The sequence below is a fragment of the Misgurnus anguillicaudatus genome, chromosome 19 (assembly GCF_027580225.2).
Source record: "Misgurnus anguillicaudatus chromosome 19, ASM2758022v2, whole genome shotgun sequence".
Lineage (NCBI taxonomy): Eukaryota > Metazoa > Chordata > Actinopteri > Cypriniformes > Cobitidae > Misgurnus > Misgurnus anguillicaudatus.
The window spans coordinates 2515228-2539832 of record NC_073355.2 but is presented as its reverse complement, the minus strand read 5'-3'; the positions used below and the strand labels follow the sequence as shown (position 1 = coordinate 2539832).

At 40.2% G+C, this 24605-nt stretch overlaps 2 protein-coding genes and 1 long non-coding RNA gene across 3 annotated transcripts in view; 2 read left to right on the top strand and 1 right to left on the bottom strand.

The window, feature by feature from the left end:
- LOC141350953 (uncharacterized) overlaps positions 1-24605 on the top strand; it is a 271024-nt gene that overhangs the window by 31583 nt on the left and 214836 nt on the right. The gene's annotated exons all lie outside the window — the stretch shown is intronic.
- hid1a (HID1 domain containing a) overlaps positions 658-24605 on the top strand; it is a 78748-nt gene continuing 54800 nt past the window's right edge. The window contains exons 1-3 of the mRNA XM_055183541.2: positions 658-944; positions 3158-3307; positions 8821-8991. Coding sequence (XP_055039516.2) covers positions 879-944; positions 3158-3307; positions 8821-8991 — 387 coding nt within the window. The 5' untranslated portion in view covers positions 658-878. The remainder of the gene's footprint in view (positions 945-3157; positions 3308-8820; positions 8992-24605) is intronic.
- Positions 11676-15425, bottom strand: LOC141350952 (uncharacterized). The gene is made up of 2 exons (XM_073856807.1): positions 12137-15425; positions 11676-11994 (listed from the first exon to the last, which is right to left on the bottom strand). Exon 1 carries the CDS (start codon positions 15150-15152, stop codon positions 13776-13778), a length of 1377 nt encoding a protein of 458 aa, XP_073712908.1. The 5' UTR covers positions 15153-15425; the 3' UTR covers positions 11676-11994; positions 12137-13775.

Here is a 24605-nt window from a genome sequence, read left to right as displayed (position 1 = left end):
AAAGCATTTAAATATAAAAAACAATGTTCTGTTAAAAATAGATTTTTAGAGTGTTTACTATTATTTATACAAAAATGTATACAAACATTTTAATAGACTGATGTATTTTGGCTGTCGCTGACAGTGGGTTTTAAAATCTCCTAGTCTACTCCTTAGCAACTGACATACAAGTGCGACTGGAATTTACTATGGCCAAGGTCTGGCTCGTGAATAGTAATAAAATCTCGCTGAGGTTTCTAGTAACCTTCCTTATACGTCCGCTTACATAAACTAATTAAAATTCATGAGCCAATCGTTTACCTTATTAGGATTGGGAATTCGCCAGCTGACCAGCTGCCGCTTAAATACTGTAGGCCCTTTTGGGAGCCTGCAAGCTTAGCATAATAACGCGTAACGCTGCAGTGCGCAGGGCAGATATGCCGTTTTTTAACGAACAGATTATCAATTCTGACAAGAAACTGTAAAATGTAAGCTCTAACTAACTAAAGTATCTCTGGTTTGACTTCATGCAGCGCTGCAAAAACCGACAGAAAGATGACATCACAGTTCCACGAGAGCGATTCGAAATCAGAGTCCTTTCAGGTCGTTCTCGCGGTACTTTGATGTCATAAGCTTGTCGTTTCTTGCGGCATGAAGTCGAACAAACCTTGTGCCTTTCAGTCCGTTTTAACCAATCAGTTACACATGCTTAACGTCACGTCAGGTTTATTTCAGACTCAAGCCTTTCCTATAGTATGTATTTTTTAACTGCGCATCCCGGAAGTCTGTGGCTGCGCGCACCACCATCCTCACCGCCTCTGCACGCAGATGACACGCACAGAGGAGGAGGTGACGGGGATTAGAGCTGCTCCTCATCATTAAACGATCAGAGGAGAAACATGGGAAATACGGACTCAAAGCTTAATTTCAGGAAGGCGGTGATACAGCTGACCACTAAAACTCAGGTTTGTGACTTTAGTAGGCTATTATTGCAAGAGCGCGTGTTTGTATTTTTCAAACGGAGACTGCGTCGCTCAGACCTGCAACATCTTGCGATGACACACATCGACAATTAAAATAAACATCAACATGTATGTGTATATATGTCAGTTAATTCAACGCGCCGAAGGGTGTATTTTCCCTAAATATCTGTTTATTTGTGGATATCTGCGTGCACTGCTCACCATATTGATGAACTTGTTTCCACATACATTTGTAATATTGTTTCTGTATCTTTTTATTGTATTAGTTTATTATAATTATATTTATACTATACGTTGAAATATTAAAGGGTAATTTACAATATGGATACAATATGCAAAATAATACTGGAAGAAACAGGTTCTTAATTTTTCCTTTAAAAAATATGCTAAACACGTAAAACAATATAGACCCATGATAAGAAGAATCGAATGACATTGGTGTTAGTTTTCAGAGAATGTTTTGAATTCAAGTGCATTTTACTTTACATTGTCGGATGTTATTTCTCATAAACAGGCAGCCATGCTTGTAGTGTATAAATAGATTTAATAGATATAATTTTATTTAAAGAGCTTTAAAAACGAAATGGCAGTGAGTGGTAATAGCCTGACGCATGTTAGACCCCACCCCCTAGACCTGACGTCTCTGTATTTAAATATCAATGGGTCAGTTACTTTATTATACAGTTTATGCTCAGTTAATCAAATAATATGCCAGGCATTTTATTAATCCTTTTTACTTAATCCGTGCAAATCTGTCCACAAAAATACATGGTCTTTGTAACCTTAAAGGAAAATCTGAAAACGTCCTTCCTTTCTGAACACATCACTTAACCCCTCCCCTCAAACTGTCAACTCTATATCTAAATCTTAAAACATCTGCTTTCATAGATGCAGTGGGGAAAAATAAGGCATGTCCTCTATTTTTCTCCTTTGATATTTTAGTTTTAATTTTGAAATAATGTCACAACGTCACAGGGCTTTTCACACTTGAAATAGTTAACACTGGGTTATTCTAAAGCCTAGGTTTATGGAATTCTGGGTTATTTGTTTAACAACTGTTCATACTCAACCAGGGGTTTTGAGATAATCTTGGGTTTTCATAATCTGACCATTCACACCGTGCATTTCCAAACCCCGGGTTAACGTTTTAATTTTCATATTTGCGGTGTCAACTGTCATAATTGGATAAAAACTGATGTCAAACTGAATGAATTAAAAGAACAGATTGCAGCGTAAATCTGTATTGGCGGTTTAAAGCCTCCTGGGATGTCATTTTTACTACAGTACAATGTAAGTGTTTTCAGTTCACAGATGATATGATGATATGAGGTACGAGTTTCTGGTTGGCTGTCCGTTGCTAAGTATGGAGTGATAACATTCTAAGGGGCTAATCACACCAGACGCGCTTGAAATGCAAGATGCGACGCACTGCCTTTAAAAAAAAGCTCTGACCTTGTTTGAGGGTGAGAGGTGCACAAAAACGCAGGAAAGAGTGAGCGGGTTGGGTTCCGGTTTTTAAAGCAACTGTAAACTTCCCTCACCACAACGTAAGGCTCGCCTCTCCCTTCATTCGATTGGACAATGGAAAGACCCGAATGACGTTGGCTGGTTTTCCGCTCCTTCAAAACCGCGTGCAAAAACCGCAATGCATTCAACGCACATAAACAGTGAATATCATTCAAAAAAGGCGCATGCAACTGCCATAAACGCGTTTGGTGTGATTGGCTCCTAACACTGCTTGTTTCACACTGCATGCTTTTGGCATTACAACCCGGGTTTAATTTCAGAGAAAACTCTGCTTCTAAATTACAAATCTGAGACACTCATAGAGCTAAGTTAACCCAGGGTTAAGCATTGTGTGTAAAGTCGCTTTAAACTTTCGGTTCAAGTGGACTTGAAATAAGGAATTGGTTTTAGATGAAGTATACTGTAGCATGTTACACATCACAGCAGCTCTCACATCATTTACTCCAAATTAATGAGTTTAGCCTCCCAGGTGACATCATTTCATTAGGTACTCATTTGATTTTGAAGTTGTATTGCATTGACAATACAGTTTTGTTAAATTCTGATGTAGTTTTTACTATTAATTCATTTAAATGAGCATACTTGGCTTCAAAGATCTCCAGGTTCTTGTGTGTGTGTGTTGGGTTTTCATGATCTGTATAACAAAACCGTCTCCTCTATTCTCACAGCCAGTAGAAGCCACAGATGATGCATTCTGGGATCAGTTTTGGGCTGACACCACCACCACTGTTCAGGATGTGTTTGCTCTGGTGCCCGCTGCTGAGATTCGAGCTGTAAGGGAAGAATCTCCCTCCAATCTGGCAACACTGTGTTACAAGGCTTTGTTCGCTGTTGTTGTTTTTTTTTGCAAAACTGGATCCTGAATCTAAATCTTTCTAATGTACATGCCCTTCTATCATCATGCTGTCATTAGAAAGTGTGTGTCTGTATAGGCTGTGATTGTGTTGTTGGTGGGACAGGAAAACAGTTGCCGCTTTTCCTTTCCTGTCTCCATCTCCGATTTTCCGTTCTGAGACTGCCCATCAGGAAGAAAAAACAAAATCTTCAATCTTTTTGTGTAGCTCCTGCCAGCCAAGTTTAAAGAAAGAAAGAAAAATTTAACATCAGACATCTGAAGTGCACTATAAGTAATGAAATAATATTATTGTGTGACATTAATATTTACTGTAATTGTGTGCACTCTTTATATTTAGGGGATCGGTATGGAAAAACTGGTATCAATCCACCCTTACCTATGTGCATCATGCGTGATCTCGCAAGACACTAACTTATAACAATCACAAACTACACCTTTTAATTAGATTGTTATATATCTGAAATTTGGGAGGGCTTAGAAAACCAATTGCAAGTTTTAATCCAAATATGTGTTAATGAGACCACAACAAACAGTGAATTGAATTGAAGTTATATATTGAAATCGTTGTATCAAAACCAATATAACAATCATTTACAATGAAGGTATAAAGTTCTCAATTCACACACACTTAGGGGGTGTGCACACCAAAGCTTTTACGCCCATGGCCCTGCGCATGTTTTCAATTGTTTCCAATGGAAGCTCTGCGTTTTTCAAATAAGCCAGCATCTAGCGGTTTTCTTCTACGCTGAAAACTGGAAGAGCGTCGAGAGTTGAAAAATATTTAACTTTGGGTGAAAGGCTCTGCTCGTCAATGTCAGTTCTCACACGGCTGTCCAATCACAGTGGAGGAGGGGCAGGACATTACCACAGCAACCAACCGACTCACAGCCCAAGTATCACAGCTACAAAAGCACTCAGCTGAAGAAAGCGCAAATGTATGTTTACACCGACCTGTTTACATTTTCGACAGAACCATTAGCCATTGTTTTGTATATGAGTTTTCCTTTCAGAAGACCCTTGTCTTTCTCCATTTCTGTTTGCTGCTGTGTCATTTGTGACCTGTGCTGGCAAACTTAAAACATATTTAGACATTCTCTATAAAAAACATTGCTTGATTTGTTGGATTCTGACAAAAAAAGAATTAATGAAATGGCAGATGATATATTTCAGAAGTTGGTTTTGAGTCCTTTTTATGCCCTACAGTTGGATGAATCGACTGATATAGCCAACCTTTCCAATCTCATTTCCTTTGTACGGTATGCACATAATGGAGAAGAGGATTTCCATTTCTGTAAACCGCTGCTGACCCAATCACCCAATCAGCGATGACATTTGTAATATTTTAATGCATTTATTGTTTCAAATAGAATAGAATGCGTGGGTCTGAGCACTGACGGAGCAAGAGCTATGGTGGGTCATCGCAACGGAGTCGTTGTGTGCGTAAACACAGTTGCGCCATTCGTGAGCTCTGTCCACTGCAGTTTACATCAGGAAGCGCTAGCTACCAAAAAGATGCCCACAGATCCCAGATGTGATCCCTGATGAGGCTGATAAAATAGTCAATTTCATTAAGACTAGGCCCCTTCAGTCACGTTTGTTTCGACTTCTCTGTGAAGAAATGGGAAGTGACCATGTTCAATTTCTTATACACACTGAGGAACGATGGCTTTCACGAGGCAGGGTGCTTTCTCGTCTCTTTGAATTACGCAACGAAGCCCAGATTTTTTTATCTGACTTAAAATGTCTCCTTTTAAATCAGTGACAGCGTTTTAAGTCCAAAAGAAAATCGAAGCCACAATAAAGAAAATGGACATTAGGGCCAGGTGAATTTGCGAATCAAATTCTGAATCATTTGAGAATTTGTCACATTTTTTGACAGAAGAAGCCACAAGCCCTCCCGCTTCGGTTACTAACTGATTGAAAAGCGTCTACAAGGCCTGAAGAGCCAGATGCGTGACTACTACGTGCAAACGAGCATGAGAGCCTAGTGACAGTGCTTTAAAATTAATATTTTCTCAAAAATCAATGACAGATTTTTGGATTGACACTTTTTCCGAGTATTCTGATCTTTCTGACAAAGCTCTGAGATTTTTGATGCCATTTCCAACAACATACCTATGCGAAGCTGGATTTTCTGCTTGGTGGCACTCAAGACAAAATACCGGAAAAAGCTTAACGTCAAGTCTGATCTCCAATTGCAACTTTCTTCACTTCAGCCCGACATACAGGGCCAGGGTTTCCCACAGAAAATGTATTAGTTACGATGGTAGGGTTGGGCGGGTGGGCGTGGTAGGGGGCGGGGTAGTCAAAGGGGCGGGTGCAGACGCATCATGATGAAAATGAAAATATTTTTATTTAAACGCTCAAAACTTAATTTTGAAGAAACTATGACAGAAAATGAAAACATACTAGATTATTAATGAATTAAATGTTTTTAAAAGATACCTCTAACAAAAATAGCTGCGTGATGAAGCGAAAGTAAATAAACACAAACTGAAGCAGATTTGTAGAACGTCTGGCGAACGATGATAGATAGCTCGAAGATTGTAAAAACTGATTATTTTCCACTATTAAATACATTATTTTAAAGGAGTGTTACTACTGTAGCATGTAAATAATGCGCATAAATAATGTGAGCAGAGCGCTCAACAATTATATCTAATCAACAGGCACATCGTGCAACCTAGCTAGCAGGTTGCTCAAACAACAAAATCACCAGCTAACTTAAAGGGATACTTCACCGATTTAGCATTCAGCTTTGTATCTGTAGAAACCCGGCAGTATTACTGAATGACCATGTTTCCCTCCATCATTTCCCCCTGAGAGGAGAGATATCTGCATTTTGGTTCTGCAAAAAAGTCCTCCGATGATGTAATATGATGATTTTTGCATCATCGGAGGACTTTTTTGCAGAACCAAAAAGCAGATATCTCTCCTCTCAGGGGGAAATGATGGAGGGAAACATGGTCATTCAGTAATACTGCCGGGTTTCTACAGATACAAAGCTGAATGCTAAATCGGTGAAGTATCCCTTTAATTTAAATTCGCAAGAACTATAGACTAATACAATAACAGGCTTAAATAAACCCAAAACATAAGTCCACTTACAGTTCTCACGGACACACATTCACCGAGATGCACTTAACGGCCTTTTGTGCAGCAAATTTTTGTTGTTTATGATATCTATTTGTCACCTGAACAAGCGAATAAGTTTTCTTGTCACTAGGGCTGCAGCTATCGATTCTTTTTGTAATCGATTAATCTAGCACTGAATCGATCGATTAATCGAGTAATCGGATAAAAAATTTGTTTGTGTTTTTAAACAACCAAAACAAATAATGCATAACGAAAATGACGTGGCTGTAAAATGTTCAAGCATTTAGCTTTTACTTAAAAAAAAAACAGAGGTATTTGGCTCCAAAAAATAAGCCTATTAATTTCAAAGTTTATAAGTGCCAGTGCCAACAATTAAGCACTTTAATTTATTAATATGCACAACAGGTTTCATGCTGTAATCTAGCACTGACATCAAAGTAAATATCTGGTTTATGTACATTTCTACACCTGCAGCATTTACCATTAGGCTACTAACATGTAATATATCATTTCTGGGGTGAGCCTATTTGCTATGGTAACAACCTGTGTGTGTGCGCGCGCACGTGCACCTGTGTTTCTGTGTGCACGCGTGCTGTGCTTGAGGAAGAGTGACACCCCAGTCAGACGTTCAGTTGCTTCATTGCATTTTGGTACTGCAGAAATACATACATTACTTTTCAATAGAATGCTGCATTTGGTGCATCACTTGCATTGCGGTGCATTTTAGGTTAAGAATCCGTTCGAAAAATCACAACATCACGTCCCGCTGTATACAGTGAATGCATGCTGAAATTATTGTTGCGTGGCTACATAAAAGTTTAAGCATATGTGATGCATTGCGCGATCGGTCTGACTCGCGTGAGAGAGAATATCCTTATGCTAAACTCCAATAAGACAGAGATTATTATTATGGAACAAAATATGTCAGATTACAAGTTGCCAATAAATGATTGCACTGTGGAGCCGTTTTTTTGGTACACACACCAGTAAAGTGCATGCGTGTTTGTGAAGGGGTTCTTTTTTAAGCAATTGAACGTGAATACGAAAACGTCAAATCTAAACATCATATCTAGTCAAACCGCATAACGACATTGCTACAAATACAGTATGGGATTAAAATCAGCGGAAGCTACGTTACCTTGTTTCATCGACGCTTGGTGAAACAGCAGTGGATTCAGATGCTGAATGTAATGATCCCAAACTTTAAACATTCTCTCTCTGCCGTTTATGGACATATTCGCTCCGCCATCGCGCCAAATAAATTCAAAATGTATCACGCGCTATGATGTGGTTCCTGAACATTGAACAACGGTCCGTGTGAATCAGATCTCGGCGCGTGTAGTGCGCATAATAGGAATTTAACAAGGCTTCGAGGCAGAATTTTTGCCTCGAGGAATTTTTTGAATCGAGTAAATCGAGTAACTCGATGAATCGTTTCAGCCCTACTTGTCACGTTATCCGTTTAAATAAATTATGAACACATTTGTGCACAATTGTGCTTGTCACTCGAGCCTGACGTTAGTTTTGGTTTGTGCAGTTCTCCAGTCTCTGATGGTTTTGATTGCTCTTCTAAACCCTGCTCTGCCTGTTCCCTCTGACTGACGGTCTACCCGCTGTCAACCTCTGCCTTGATTTGGTTCTCCAGTTTTCCTTAACAAGTGTCAGCTGAGTCTTTCGGGGCTTGGTGACCCGACCCGTTATGTTCATTTTCTATTAGTTCACTACATTACCAATTTATTCAATAAAAATAATTAACAGTCTTGCTTCTGAATACTCTGAATTTACCAACACAAATAGCAGGTTCCTTTAATAATGTAGCTGTGGCCGTGGGAACATATGTGTTTGGTTGTGTGGGCCGTGAGTTACAAAAGGTGGGGAACCACTGGTCTAATCAAATGTGACGATTATGACGATTAATTGTCTGTTTTATTGCTTTGAAATTTAATTATGATAATTTATTTGCAAGGTGGTAATGTGCGGGTGTGTAGCGGGTGTGCATTATTTTCAAATAATTCAATGGCCCATTGTCAATTATTCGGTTTACAGAAAAATTGTCAAAACCCATGGAACATTTCTATTTCCAAGACATTCAGAATAAAACATTAAACAGGCCCGTTTTATATAAGTTGTGCATGAGTGCCACCTAGTGGATAATGGAGGAAATATGGAATGACGTAAAAATCAATGTGTCATCATTGACAGGGTGTTTTAACACATTGACAAGAGCTCTTTAATGGCAGGGAATGAGTTGAACAATAAAAAGAAAGTTATTTCTATTGTAAACTCTCATCACTGAAATCACAACTTGTGTCAGAATACATATATACCAAATGATGCATATGTGTGTGTTTTGATATGGATGTGTTTTTTTTCTTACAGGCTGTGGAGAAGTTGGTTCAGAGTGCAGAGTCGGGATGTCCTACAGAAAAAGAGAAGCAGACTGTGTTGAACTGCACTCGTATGCTTGCTCGAATTTTGCCCTACATCTTTGAGGACCAGGACTGGAGAGGGTTTTTCTGGTCCACCATTCCTGGTGCTGGCAGAACAGGGGTGAGACAGATGTTACACTTAGACTATATGATGCTTTGGGGTTGCCTTTTACGTAGGGCAGTAAATTCAAGCCAGTTACATGACACAGACTGAAGGAATTAAGAATATGAACGAGGGATCGATCGAAACTACAGTAAAACAACTCAATGTGACTGTTCAATTCAATGCAATTTTACAACCCCAAATCAGAAAAAGTTGGGACACTGTAGAAATTGTGAGTAAAAAAGGAATGGAATAATTTACAAATCTTATAAACTTATATTTCATTCACAATAGAATATCGATAACAAATCAAATGTTGAAAGTGATACATTTTGAAATGTCATGCCAAATATTGGCTCATTTTCGATTTGATGAGAGCTACACATTTAAAAAAAAGTTGGGACAGGTAGCAATAAGAGGCCAGAAAAGTTAAATGTACATATAAGGAACAGTTGGAGGAGGACCAATGTTTAGGAATAGGAATGTTGTCCTATTCTTGTCTAATAAAGACTTCTAGTTGTTCAACTGTCTTAAGTCTTCTTTGTCGCATTTTCCTCTTTATGATGCACCAAATGTTTTCTATGGGTGAAAGATCTGGACTGCAGGCTGGCCATTTCAATACCCGGATCCTTCTTCTACGCAGCCATGATGTTGTAATTGATGCAGTATGTGGTCTGGCATTGTCATGTTGGAAAATGCAAGGTCTTCCCTGAAAGAGACGGCGTCTGAATGGGATCATATGTATCTAGAACTTGGATAAACCTTTCAGCATTGATGGTGCCTTTCCAGATGTGTAAGATGCCCATGCCACACGCACTCATGCAACCCCATACCATCAGAGATCCAGGTTTCTGAAATGAGCGCTAATAACAATTTGGGATGTCCTTGTCCTCTTTAGTCTGAATGAAATGGCGTCCCAGTTTTCCAAAAAGAACTTCAAATTTTGATTCGTTGGACCACAGAACAGTTTTTCACTTTGCCAAAGTCCACTTTAAATGAGCCTTGCCCAAGGAAAACGCTTGTGCTTCTGGATCATGTATAGATATGGCTTATTTTTTTGACCTATAGAGTTTTAGCTGGCAATGGCGAATGGCACGGTGTATTGTGTTCACTGACAATGTTTTCAGGAAGTATTCCTGAGCCCATGTTGTGATTTCCATTACAGTAGCATTCCTGTATGTGATGCAGTGCCGTCTAAGAGCCTGAAGATCACAGGCATCCAGTATGGTTTTCCAGCCTTGACCCTTACGCACAGAGATTTTTCCAGATTCTCTAAACCTTTGAATGATATTATGCACTGTAGATGATGATAACTTCAATCTCTTTGCATTTTTTCTCTGAGAAACTCAGAAAACTATTTTTCTCTGCAGCATTGGGGGAATTGGTGATTCTCCGCCCATCTTGACCTCTGAGAGACACTGCCACTCTGAGAGGCTCTTTTATACCCAATCATGTTGCCAATTGTCCTAATAAGTTGCAAATTGTTCCTTCAACTGTTCCTCATATGTGCATTTAAATTTTCTGGCCTCTTATTGCTACCTGTCCCAACTTCTTTTGGAATGTGTAGCTCTCATGAAATCCAAAATGAGCCAATATTTGGCATAACATTTCAAAATGTCTCACTTTCAACATTTGATATGTTATCTATATTCTACTGTGAATAAAATATAAGTTTATGAGATTTGTAAATTATTCCATTACTTTTTTACTCACAATTTCTACAGTGTCCCAACTTTTTCTGATTTGGGGTTGTATTTATATAGAGCTTTTCACACTTGTTTAATTGTTTCAAAACAGCTTTACATTAATAGGTACAGGAGAAAACACAGAAATTCAATAGACAACATAAGCAGCAGAATACAACGGCTCAGATAAAACCGTGCTAGCGAGCGTAGTAATAATTTAACGTGTAGAAGAGGGTGCTAAATTAAGCCAATGTCAGCTGACTCCCCAGAGGTCAGAAAACCCCTAGGAGAAAAACCCTCTTGGCTTTTTTTTTAGTAAGGATGTACTTGCATTATTATGATATTTTATTGTCATATCTAATCAGTGACATTGTCTTAAAAAATTCAATACTATCGACTATCATCATTATTTCTGGGAAAATTAACCGACCTATGAAAAGTAACTACCATGACAGGCCTAGGAGGGACTGTTCGCATGTATTGAAAGTGCCATACAGTATTGTGGTTTTTAATATCCACTCGGTTCCAGCGACATAAATATATTACCCAGAGTTATGTGAATGTTTTGTTCCGGACAAGCGAACTATTGCGAGATAAGTACATTTACTAGACAAATTATGTGAATGTTTTGTTAAAGTGTAACTAAACCCCTGGTCAGAGCCTGACTCCACCCACTGGCAATATTTGAAAAATGCAAGAAAAGTGGGCAGATCCCAGCGGAGATAGAGGGTCCCCTAATTATTTGAACTAAGCTCGTACCAAGTGTGTGGTGAGATCGTAACAAGAGCGTGGTGAGCTTGAACCTGCTTACGTCACGAGTCATTTTTTGGACCCAACATCCAATAAGAAAATTCAACTGCAGTAGCCACCGTTCAACCTGAAGAGGGCAGCACTCAGACGTTTTTACACCATATATTGCAGTATTGAAACACTTTATATCTTAATGTCAAAAAACTTACTAAAATCAATGAACAGCACTAATAAAGGATAATTATTACAGATCATTAACTAAAAAAAGTTGGTTTAGGGTTTAGTTACTCTTTAAAGAGTAATGTCTTTAGTTTAGACTTAAATTGATTGACTGTGTCTGATACTCAAACATTTTTTGGTAAATCATTTCAGAGCTTAGGTGTTGGATACTAGATGGTAAAAGTACCCAGGGTTCAGTGGACGTGTAGTACTTGGTGGTGTGTCTTGTTAAAACACGGGACAGATACCATTCCTTTTGCTCTCATTTATTCTTGTTGACATTAAAACTGGATGCACATTACACAGGTTCCACAGGATAAGCAGAATGCTTATGATACACAGGATGATAAAGATGGTTTTCTGGTCACTACAAACAATACAATACAGAAATCAGGCTCACAAATAATAAAGATGGAAACCATACAACATCAAACATAATATTAATAAACCTACTAATGATAAATATACAGCCCATCAAATTCGAATAAACAATACAATAGAAAACTTACATTACACATCTTGTGGAAAACACTCAAACAAACATGATTGAGTGCTCATCTTCAGGCCCACACCTTACCAATACAAAAGAACAAAGAAAGGAAATGAGGTCTATTTATAGTCCTCAGCTGGGGATTATGGGTAATGGAGTACACAAAAAATGGTGATGCAGTCTGCAAAGGATTGTGGGAAATGTAGTATAAAGGAAAAACAAAGGAAAGATAGTCTAATTCACAACAGCCGCCCCCAAATAAAGTAATGTATTTGCTATTAATCCTCTATTTTGGGTAATGGAATCAACTTGGCAACTGGGCGTACATAAATTTTATCATTAATATTAATCTCAGCTGCTCTAACACGTCCATCCTGACTGGGTAGGAGACGTACTACCCTGCCAACAGGCCATGATGCTCGTGGAAGTTGAGGATCAATAACTAAGACAACTGTAGAATCATTCAAATTGGGCTGTTCCCTATTCCATTTTTGCCGCAGTTGTTGACCTGGCAAATAATTGTGAATAAAGGATGTCCAGAATCTGTCAGCAAGGATTTGGCTGTGACGCCAAGATCTACAACCAAGGAACTCTGTATTGGCATAAATCACCTGTGGCAGAGAAGAGTCCCGCCTCCCCATAAGGAGCAAATTTGGGGTGATGGGATCGAGGTCTGAGATGTTAGATGAGGCATATCCAAGAGGTTTTGAATTTCAAACTCCTTCAATTTCTGTCAGGACTGTTCGTAAGACTTCCTCTGATATGGTTTGACTGCCAAGTGCCACTCGCAGAGCTGTTTTTATTGAACGGATCTCTCTCTCCCATGAGCCTCCAAAATGAGGGGCTTGTGGTGGGTTAAACTTAAATGTAATCTGCTGATTTTCCAATTTAAGTTGTAGTTCAGTGGTAAGATTCTGATAGACTTCCTTCAATTCTCTTGCAGCACCACGGAAATTACTCCCTTGATTACTAAGAATTTCGTAGGGCTTACCTCTCCTAGATATAAATCGACGTAGTGCCATCAGGAAACTGTCCACATCTAGACTAGTTAACAAGTCAATATGTAGACATCTAGTGGTCTGGCATTTGAAAAGGATGCCCCATCTTTTTTCTGTCCTACGACCGACCTTAAAATGAAAAGGGCCAAAACAGTCCATTCCAGTGGACCAAAATGGGGGTTTACACAATTGGAGCTTTGAGCAGGGGAGATCCGACATTTGAGGAATAGATGGTTTAGCTCTCCACTTCTTGCATTCTAAGCAGGACCACTGATGTTTCTTTACAGCTTGTCTCCCTTTAATTATCCAGTAGTTTCGCCGAAGTTCTGAGAAAACTCTCTCTGGGCCAGGATGGAACAGTTTCTCATCATAATCTCTTACAATTAACTGGGACAATGGATGTTTAGGGTCAAGAACAACTGGATGAACAATTCCTGGTTCAATATCCTTTACTCGTCTTAGCCTACCGCCCACTACAATAAGTCCTGTTTTTTCATTCAGTTCTGGGGAAAGGGTAAGAAGGCGACTTTGAGATTCAACAGGTTTACCTTGCTTCAAGCACTTGTACTCTGAGGGAAAACTTTGTTGCTGTGCTTGCTTTAAAAGTAAGGTTTCAACAGAAGAAGTATCAAAGGAATCTGGATTGTGCTGTCGCAGGAGCTAAGTTGTTGCGGACATCAATTCTGACCATGACTTAAAACGATTTAGGTCTGGAAGCACAAGATCTTCTGACTGTGTTAACCCACAAAAGAGTGGTTTGCGGAGTTCAGGGTCAGGGCTAGCAGGGCTGGATACTAGATTTTGTGGCCATTCATGTGGCGGATGTTTCAGGAACATTGGGCCTTGTCGCCATCTATGGGCAGGCTTGGCTAACTCAACAAGGGTACTCCCTCTAGTGATGTCATCTGTTGGATTCTGCCCAGATGGAACATATCTCCAAGAAGAAAGATCGGTGAGTTCCAAGATTTCCGTGACTCTATTTGCTACAAACACTTTGTATCGACAGGAGGAAGAATGCAGCCAAGATAAAACAGTTGTGGAATCTGACCATAAGATAGTACTTGTTAAAGGAAGAGTCAGTTCAGTTTGCAAGAGTTTTGAAAGTTGGTCACCTGTTAGAGCACCACAAAGTTCTAGGCGGGGAATAGATATTTGCCTTTTTGGGGCTACTTGAGACCTTGCCATGATAAAGGAAGTTTGGACCACGCTCTTATCAGTTTCCATCCACAGATAGGCTACGGAGCCATATGCATTCTCTGAGGCGTCGCAAAAAATATGCAACTCCCTGGACTTGATTTGTTCTGAGGGTAATAATGAATAACAACGGGGAAGTTGGATCAAAGATAAATCAGGAAGCTCCGTTTCCCAGGCCTTCCAGGCCTTTTGAATGGAATCTGGCATGAGAGGGTCATCCCAGTCTCTGGGTTTCATCCAAAGTTGTTGTATAATAACTTTAGCTCTCGTTGTGAAGGGAATTATGTAACCAAATGGATCATATTGACTTGCAAGAGCTTTGTAAATATTGCGCATAGTTACTGGTTTACATTCCACAGTTCTAGATCTATATCCTAAGGAATCAGAAGGACAATGCCAACTTAGACCCAAAGCTCCTTCTTTTGGGTCCAAACAATCTTGATTGATCCATAGTTCAGAACTCTCAGCTCCAGCTTCACATGGGAGGTGTCGGACCACATCAGGCTGGTTACTTGCCCACTGTCTGATTTCGAATCCCCCACTCATAAGTAAGGAACGCATTCGATCTAGCTGACTTTTTGCAGCTTGCACATTTGGAAAACTCTCTAGGCAGTTGTCAACATAAAATGACTGAAGTATAGAATTCAGTATATCCTCATAACCTTCTTGGTGATCGTGGACATGCCTTTGTAAGGCATATGTTGCGCAACATGGACTACATACTGTACCAAAGGGCAAAACTTGCCATTCGTAAATGTCAGGTGGATTTGACCTCTGCATATTGCGCCACAGGAAGCATAGCAAAGGGCGATCTTCTGGTAGTAGCCTGATTTGGTGAAACATGGATTTTATAATCACCACTGATTGCCACTGGATACTGACGGAACCGGAGTAAAACGCCAAGTAGGGAGGGGCCTAATTGTGGACCAGGAAGGAGCTGGCTGTTCAATGACATGCCTTTATATTGAAAGGAATAGTTAAAAACTACTTGTGGTTTTCCATTGTGCTCCACAATATGATGGGGTAGATACCAGGATTCAGATGAATCATGAAAAGCTTCCACTTTTGAGATGTAGCCAGACTTTTCCAACTTGGTTATTTCTTGATCATACACAACAGCAACTTTAGGGTTTCTTTCAAGGCACCTCTCTATACATCTGAGAGAAGAAATGACTGCATTTGTTGAAGCTTGTAGCCTTACAGCAGAAGCAGCACGCAATAAAGGAGTGGCATATCTTTGAACTCCGTCCACATCAACTCTTCTTGTCTTGGAAGCCAGCAAATCCATAACTGCTTGGTCTTGTTTGGATCTAACAATGACTTTTTCATTTTTAAAAGGGAGAGTATCCACTTGCCATAGTTTCTCCACATCATGGCGAAGTTCTTATAGGGGGTTAGTCAAAGTAAAGAGACACTGAGAGCCCAATTTTGACGATCTGAAACGCAAGTCCGAAGCGCAGAGCGCAAGTGACTTTGTGGGCGGATCTTGGGCGCTGTTGCTATTTTCACGGCGGGAGAAATAACACTTGCGCCAGACGTAAATCAATAAGGGGTTGGTCTGAAGTAGGTTCATTATTCTTAGGTGTGGTTTGGGCGTAACGTCAAATAAACCAATCAGAACGCTATCCAACATTCCCTTTAAACGCAAGGGCGCAAGTTCCATGGCGGGTTGCTATTATTATGACGGATTTGACAGGTGCACGCCAGAAGCGGTTCACAGCCGAGGAGACCGACGTTCTTGTAAGAGCAGTTAAAGACAGAGAAGTTGTTTTGTATGGGGATAGGAGAAACCCGCCCAAATCAGCGTCCGTTAAACAGGCGTTAGAGGAAATAGCCGCAATTGTCTCATCAGCTGCGCCAAGCACTACAATGATGTCAGGAGATGGGGGAATCCCAAGCTTGCCAGCATAAATCGGACACGCCGTGTAACGGGAGGTTGATCTGCCTCTACACAGGACCTGACGTCAGCAGAGGACATCACTGCATCCACCCTCACCGCTGAAAGGGTTTGGGGTCTTTGAAATCGGAAACGCAAGCAAGGTCCAACCCCAAAGTACACTTACAAATCAAGTTCATATACATTAAGGTTTCTTATGAAAACATTTTTATTATTATTTACATAAAATAAACATAATACAGCCACACAACAAACGTATGAAAATATTTTAATCGTTATTTGCATAATAATTTTTTTAACGCAGCTACACACTACATAAAAATTATCACCACAATGCTCACCACAATGATTTCCCTTATCTCATGTGTTAATATTTTTTATTGTAACAATGTATGATTTGCAAAAATAACTGTTGCATCTGTGTAGATTAGATAAGCAATGCGCGTTGTGCATGCTATACATTATGGTCAAGCATGCGCCCTTAAAATAGCATAATGAACTACGCGCAACCCGGCAATGACTTTAGACTAGTTTTTTTGGTTAGTAGCCCAATTGTTTTTTGAAACTGCAAAATAGCATAAGAGATGGTTTGTGCCGGAACACGCCTCCTTTTTTGCGCTGAACCGCCCAGGCAACGCAAGTTCATTCCCTAGTTTGCCGACGTGCGTCTGTGGAGGGAAAAACCCGCTGGGTGCAAGATAGGGCCCTGAGTCTCATCCAGGTTAGAAATGGGTATTGGACCTTGAAGTACCCAACCTAACCTAGTCTGAATCGCGGCTGGGGATTTAGGAGGTCCTAAATACACTTGGTCAATTGGGGTTATCAGATGCAAATAATCTGCTCCAATTAGGATAAGTGGTTGAACATTGGCAAATGCTGGAAGAGGCAAATCTTGAAGATGCCTGAATCTTCTCTGTAAAGTCTCTACAGGGTATGACTGTTTAGCAAGACCTAATCTGCTGGCAGAAAAAGCATTGGAAATGGTATACTTCTTGCTTGGGTTCCATTATGAGAGGGAGAAGGGGAGCGGACTTTTCAGGCGAGTCGAAGTACTCCCAAAAGTGCTATTACGCCATACAATATAGTTCCTCTTTTAAATCCGTGAATGCAGCATCTGAATACAGGGAAATACTGTATATGCAAGTGAATCACCGTCATTTAAAATGAAGATCGCATTTATGTATGAATCGAGATTGTGATTCTTTTTCGATTAATCGTGCAGCCCTATAGTAATTTTACTTTTAATTTTACTTTTAAGCTTTAATGCTTTCCCTAATAATTTTGTTAGCGAAGAAGTTCATGAAGTTGCGACTATTAGATTGGAGTTTAATATTGGTTTCGGTTTCTTCTTTGTTTTTGGTCAATTTCACAACTGTGGTGAAGAGGAAACGAGTGTTATTATGATTTTCTTTAATAAGCTTGCTGAGATGGGTAGATCTGGCAGTTTTTCTGTGTGAAGTGTTGAACACTTTCTTTCCATGCTGCACGCCATACCTCTAACGTTGTGCTTTTTCAATTTCGCTCCATTTTTCTAGCTACCATTTTAAGAGCTGCAGTATGATGGTCATACCATGGTGCTGCCGTTTTTTTCTTGATTTTCTTTTTAGAGATTGACCGATATATCTGTTTTCCGATATTTCCCCGACATTTAAGCATTTTCCCATTATCGGATATTGGCTTTGTAATATCGGATTGACCAATAAACGAGAGAATAGAGAATTGCGCGCTGGACGCATCTGAGGAGAGGAGCTAACAGAAGCAGCAGCAGCGTGCACAGCAAATATGACGGGGGAGTGACGCGACTTCATTAAAAGGACTTTGAGTATACTTACTTTCCATATGAGGCATTTATAACACATCTCATCTGTGTATTAATGTATGTTATGTTAAATAAGTTGATTAATTAAAGCAATGTTTGCAGCTTGTCTAAGAATAGAGACAAACTCACAGTCACGCTGATCCATCAAATCCTGTCTCAATAAAGTTTTAGCTTTGCATGAATAAAACAGCCATGAATTAATGCTTGGTGGAATTAAAAACGCTAAATTAAATTCGTTTTTCTGTTATTTATGCTTATCATTAGCCTCATAAAATCATTGCTGTTCACTTACCGGGTTGAAGGCTGACGCACAGCCACCACATGTAGCTAACTTACAAGATTTACCCTAAGTTATATTAACATTTACCAGATAAACAATATTTTGCTAAAATATCTAAATAAATGTCTGTGGATATTAAGCAATTATTTATTGCCTCCGCAAGCTGTCGCAGTTTGATACAGGTAATGCGTAAATGCATAGATAAACAGCGCTGTCAACACCCATTTCATAAGCTATAACAACAAAATATTCATTATTCTGACGTCAAATACCAGTTAAGAAATTCAATGATATATTAAAGCTGCAAGCAGCGATGGAAGGGCCCTCGCACGCATGTGCACCGCCACCCTATGGCCTTAGTAAAGCAGTGTACCGGGGGATATGAATTTAAGTGGGTAAATATAGGTGCATTTTCAAAATAATTTTAATGTGCCACACTTCCTGTGTGCAGCAGATGGCGCTATGACTGTAACTGATTGTTGTTATATTGATGTGTTCAGGCCAGGACCCTTGTCAAACATATGAGGTCTGTGACAGGTCAGACATTGTATGCCTGAGTTTGCAACAGCTTTCTCATGGTGAAATACCACACTTTGCCAGGCTGCCACAGACACGCCCTTTAACGAAAATTCCAGATCTTCGCAATTTATCATTGTGAAGTCCTTAAGTTCAGCCTGACCAAATATGATGATGATCTTAATAAATTTCTATGAGCAGTAAATCACAGTGTAAAACATGCCATTTCCTGCTGCCAGCAGGTGGCGCTATAACTTTTACTGAATATTGCCATGTTGATGTGTTCAGGCCAGGACACTTATCAAACATGTGAAGCGTGGGTCAGATTGGACATTTAAAGCCTGACTTAGAACAACTTCCTGTTTCATTGCCAAACACAGAAATTTGACAGGCCGCCACAGCCACACCCACCAGTGAAAAGTCAAGACCTCCGCAATTTAACATCACGAAGGCCTTTAGATGACACAGACCAAATATAATGATGATCTGATTTAATTTCTAGGAGGAGTTTGTTAAAGTACGAAGCCCAGAAATTACAAAATTTGCACTCAAATGATAGAGAAAATTCAAAATGGCTGACTTCCTGTCGTGTTTAGAGCTTTGCTCCAATATACTTTTTTGTAGGTCTTGGGGTGATACATGATCCTACCACATTTCGTATCTGTACGTTTAACCTAGCGGGGGGCTGCTCTTTTGAATTTTTGTAGGTGGCGCTACTGAGCCATTTTTACAGCCCCAGGTCTGAAGCCTATATCACATGAAAATTGTAACCACATTTGACACGTTTTTAATGTTTCATGACTTTTTGAGCTCATTTAGGCTGTCAAAAATGTGATTCGTTTAGCCATAATTTGTCATCACACAAGGTCTTGAGATTAGACTGATGAAATATTATGTTGATATGGTTAAATCTCTAAGAGCAGTAAGTCACAGCGTAAAACATGGTGTTTCCTGCTGCCTCTAGGTGGCGCTATGACTGTTACTAAATTATGCCATGTATATGTGTTCAGGCAGGGACCCTCATCAAACGTGTGAAGTCTGGGGCAGATCGGATAATGTATGTCTGAATTACAACAGCTTCCTGTTTCATGGCGAAACATCACACTTTGCCAGGCTGTCACGGACACGCCCTTCAACGAAAAGTCAAGATCTTCGCAATTTATCATTGCAAAGGGCTTAAGAACAGTCTGACCAAATATGATGATGATTGGATTAAATCTCTACGAGCAGTAAATCACAGCGTAAAACATGGCATTTCCTGCTAGCTCTAGGTGGCGCTATGACTGAAGCTAAATATTGGCATTGAAATGTGTTCAGGCCAAGACCCTTATCCAACATGTGAAGCGTGGGGCAGATTGGCCATTGTATGCCTGAGTTAGAACAACTTCCTCTTTCATGCGAAAACGCTGAAATTTGTCAGGCTGCCACGGACACACCCTCCAACGAAAAGTCAAAAGCTCCGCAATTTAGCATCGCAAAGGCCTTTAGATGATACCAAATATGATGATGATCGGATTAAATCTGTGGGAGGAGTTTGTTAAAGTATGACGCTTGGAAATGTCAAAAAATGACAGAGAAAATTCAAAATGGCTTACTTCCTGTGGGGTTTAGAGCTTAGTTCCAAGATACTTTTTTGTAGGTCTTGGGGTGATAGATGATCCTACCAAATTTTGTATCTGTATGTTTTTCGTAGTGGGGGGGCTGTTCTCTTGAAATTTTGCAGGTGGCGCTATTGAGCCATTTTTACACGCCCACTTCTGACGCCTATACTACATGCAAATTTTCACCACTTCTGACGCGGGTGCAAATTTTCATGAGTTTTCGGGTATGTTTAGGCCCTCAAAAATGCAATCCATTTCGGAGAAAAAGAAGAAGAAGAAGAAGAAGAAGAAGAAGAAGAAGAAGAAGAAGAAGAAGAAGAAGAAGAAGAAGAAGAAGAAAAATAATTAAAGCTGCAAGCAGCGATGGAAGGGCCTTCGCACGCATGTGCACTGCCACCCGATGGTCTTAGTAAAGCAGTGAACCAGAGGGATTTAAATTTAAGTGGGTATATATAGGTGGATATTCAAACGAACTTTAATGTGTAACAGTGTAAAACCTGACATTTCCTGCTGCCAGCAGGTGGCGCTATGACTGTATGTGAATAATTCCATGTTGATGTGTTCAGGCCAGGGCACTTATCAAACATGTGAAACGTGGGTCATATTAGACATTGTAAGCCTGAGTTATAACAACTTCCTGTTTCATTGCGAAACACAGAAATTTGGCAGACCGCCACGGACACACCCTCCAACGAAAAGTCAAGATCTCTGCAATTTAACATCGCAAAGGCCTTTAGATTAGACTGACAAAATATGATGATTGGATTAAATCTGTAGGAGGAGTTTGTTAAAGTACGAAGCCTGGAAATGACAAAATTTGTTCAGAAATCACAGGGAAAATTAAAAATGGCCGACTTCCTGTGGGGTTTAGAGCTACGCTCCAAGAGACTTTTTTGTAGGTCTTGGGGTGATAGATGATCCTACCAAATTTCGTATCTGTATGTTTTTTGTAGCGGCGGGGCTGTTCTCTTGAAATGTTGCAGGTGGCGCTATCGAGCCATTTCTACACCCCCAGGTCTGAAACCTATATCACATGAAAATATTCACCACATTTGACATGTGTGCAACGTTGTATGACTTTTTGAACTTGTTTAGCCTGTCAAAAATGTGATTCATTTAGCGATACTTTGCGAGGCCGCCACGGACACGCACTTTAACGAAAAGTCAAGGTCGTTGCTTTTTATCATCACACAAGGTCTTGAGATTACACTGGTGAAATATGATGTTAATATGGTTAAATATCTAAGACCAGTAAGTCACAGCGTAAAACATGGTATTTCCTGCTGCCTCTAAGTGGCGCTATGAGTGTTACTGAATTATGCCATGTTGATGTGTTCAGGCCTGGACCCTTATCAAACGTGTGAAGTCAGGGGCAGACCGGACAATGTATGCCTGAATTACATCAGCTTCCTGTTTCATGGCGAAAGGCCGCTACAGACACGCCCTCCAACGAAAAGTCAAAAGCTCCCCAATTTTGCATCGCAAAGGCCTTAAGATGAGACTGACCAAATATGATGATGATCGGATTAAATCTCTAGGAGGAGTTTGTTAAAGTACGAAGCCTGGAAATGCCAAAATTTGCACAGAAATCACAGCGAAAACTCAAAATGGCCGACTTCCTGTGGGTTTTAGAGCCTGGTACCAAGGGACTTTTTTGTAGATCTTGAGGTGATAAGTGACCCTAGGAAATTTCGTATCTGTACTTTTTTTTGTAGTGGGAGGGTTGTTCTTTTGACATTTTGCAGGTGGCGCTATCGAGCCATTTCTACACGCCCACTTCTGACTCCTATACCACATGTAAATTTTCGTCACTTCTGACGTGTGTGCAAAGTTTCATGAGTTTTCGAGCATGTTTAGGACTTCAAAAATGCAATTCATTTCGGAGAAGAAAAAGCAGAAGAAACTGAGCAAAAACAATAGGGCTTTGCATCTATGGTGCAGGCCATTCTGGCCTGCTCCTCGGTGCTCGGGCCCTAATAATAAACAGAGCAAAAACAATAGGGTCTTCACACTTGTGTGCTCGGGCCCTAATTAAAGCTGCAAGCAGCGATGGAAGGGCCCTCGCACGCATGTGCACCGCCACCCTATGTCATTAGTAAAGCAGTGAACCAGGGGGATATGAATTAAAATGGGTAAATATAGGTTGACATTTAAAGGGAAACTGATGTGCCACACAACCTGTGTGCAGCAGGTGGCGCTATGACTGTAACCGATTATTGTTATATTGACGTGTTCAGGCCAGGACCCTTATCAAACGTGTGATGTTGGGGGCAGATCAGACAATGTTTGCCTGAATTACAACAGCTTCCTGTTTCACGGCAAAACATCACACTTTGCCAGGCTGCCATGGACACGCCCTTCAACGAAAAGCATTGCAAAGGCCGTTAGATGATACTGACCAAATATGATGATGATCGGATTAAATCTCTAGGAGGAGTTCGTTAAAGTATGAAGCCTGGAAATGACCAAATTTGCACAAAAATCAAGGCAAAAATAAAAAATGTACGACTTCCTGTAGGGTTTAGAGCTTCGCTCCAAGAGACTTTTTTGTAGGTCTTGGGCTGATAGATTATCCTACCAAATTTCGTACCTGTACGTTTTTCGTAGCGGGGGGCTGTTCTCTTGAAATTTTGCAGGTGGCGCTATTGAGCCATTTCTACACGCCCACTTCTGGCGCCTATGACACACTTACATTTTCGCCACTTCTGACATGTGTGCTAAACTTCATGAGTTTTCGAGCATGTTTAGGCCCTCAAAAGTGCGATTCACTTTGGAGAAGAAACATAATAATAATAATATAGCTGCAAGCAGCGATGGCGGGCCCTCGCACGTCTTTTTACCACTACACGGTGCCTCCGAGAAAACGATGCACGGTGGGCAAGTGCATCAAGTGGGTAAATATCGGTGGACTATTTATGTTGTTAATGACCCAATTGGGGACTGTAGGTAAAAGAAACCCCACATTTTCTACAAATGGGGGCGCTAGTGAGCCACTTAAGAGGCACACCTATGTCTGACCTGTTTGTCAACACTTAACATTTGACAACTCTGATGTGTGTGCCAAATTTGAAGTTAATCTGAGCATGCCAAGAGGCTTAAATATTCCTGAAATAATAGTAAACTTTGATGCATTGCCATGGCAACAGCGTTCGAGATGTCAAAAATCCCTTCGCATTTTATCATCTCCAATGTCTCAGCATCATGTTGACCACGTTGTTGTCAATCGCATGAATATCCTAGAAGGAGTATTGAAAAGTTCATTGCATGCAACTGAAGGGCTTAAATATGCTTTTAAAATGAAAGTAACGTTTGACGCGTTGTCATGGGAACAGCATTTGAGACATCAAAAATCCCTTCGCAATTTATCATCTACAATGTCTCGGCATCATGTTGACCACTTCTCGTGTCAATCGCATGAAAATCCTAGAAGGAGTATTTAAAAATTAACTGTATAAAACTGAAAGGCTTCAATATGCCTTTAAAATGAAAGTAAAGTTTGACAGGTTGCCATGGGAACAGCGTTTGAGATATCAAAAATCCCTTCGCAATTTATCATCTACAGTGTCTCGGCATCATGTTGACCACTTCTCGTGTCAATCGCATGAAAATCCTAGAAGGAGTATTTAAAAGTTAACTGTATAAAACTGAAAGGCTTAAATATGCCTTTAAAATGAAAGTAAAGTTTGACGCGTTGCCATGGGAACAACGTTCGAGATATCAAAATCCCTTCGCAATTTATCATCTACTATGTCTTGGCATCATGTTGACCACTTTTGGTGTCAATCGCATAAACATTCTAGGAGGAGTATTTAAAAGAACATCACATGGAACTGTCAAAAAAATCAACCTTTGTGACTGCAACACTTCCTGGCGCCTGGTGGTGGTGCTATACCCGAGACTTACATAGGCACATCGATGCGATCGGAATCTTCAGACGAACAAACACCCCGCGTGTCATCACTATAAGACATTTTTTGCCTTAGATGTTAGACACTTCCTGTTGCTCTGATTTCGCCACAACTTTGTCGCTTCGCCATTGCAACACCGTTCGAGATATCAAAAATCCCTTCGCAATTTAGCAAGTCCAATGTCTTGACATAATGATCACCACGTTTGGTGTCATTTGCTTGAATCCCCTAGGAGGAGTATTCAAAAGTTCACCGCATGCATTTTTTAAACAATC

What these genes read in the sequence shown, in the direction of transcription:
- LOC141350952 (XM_073856807.1), bottom strand. Translation starts at nt 15,152, where the DNA reads ATGTTTCACCAAATCAGGCTACTACCAGAAGATCGCCCTTTGCTATGC.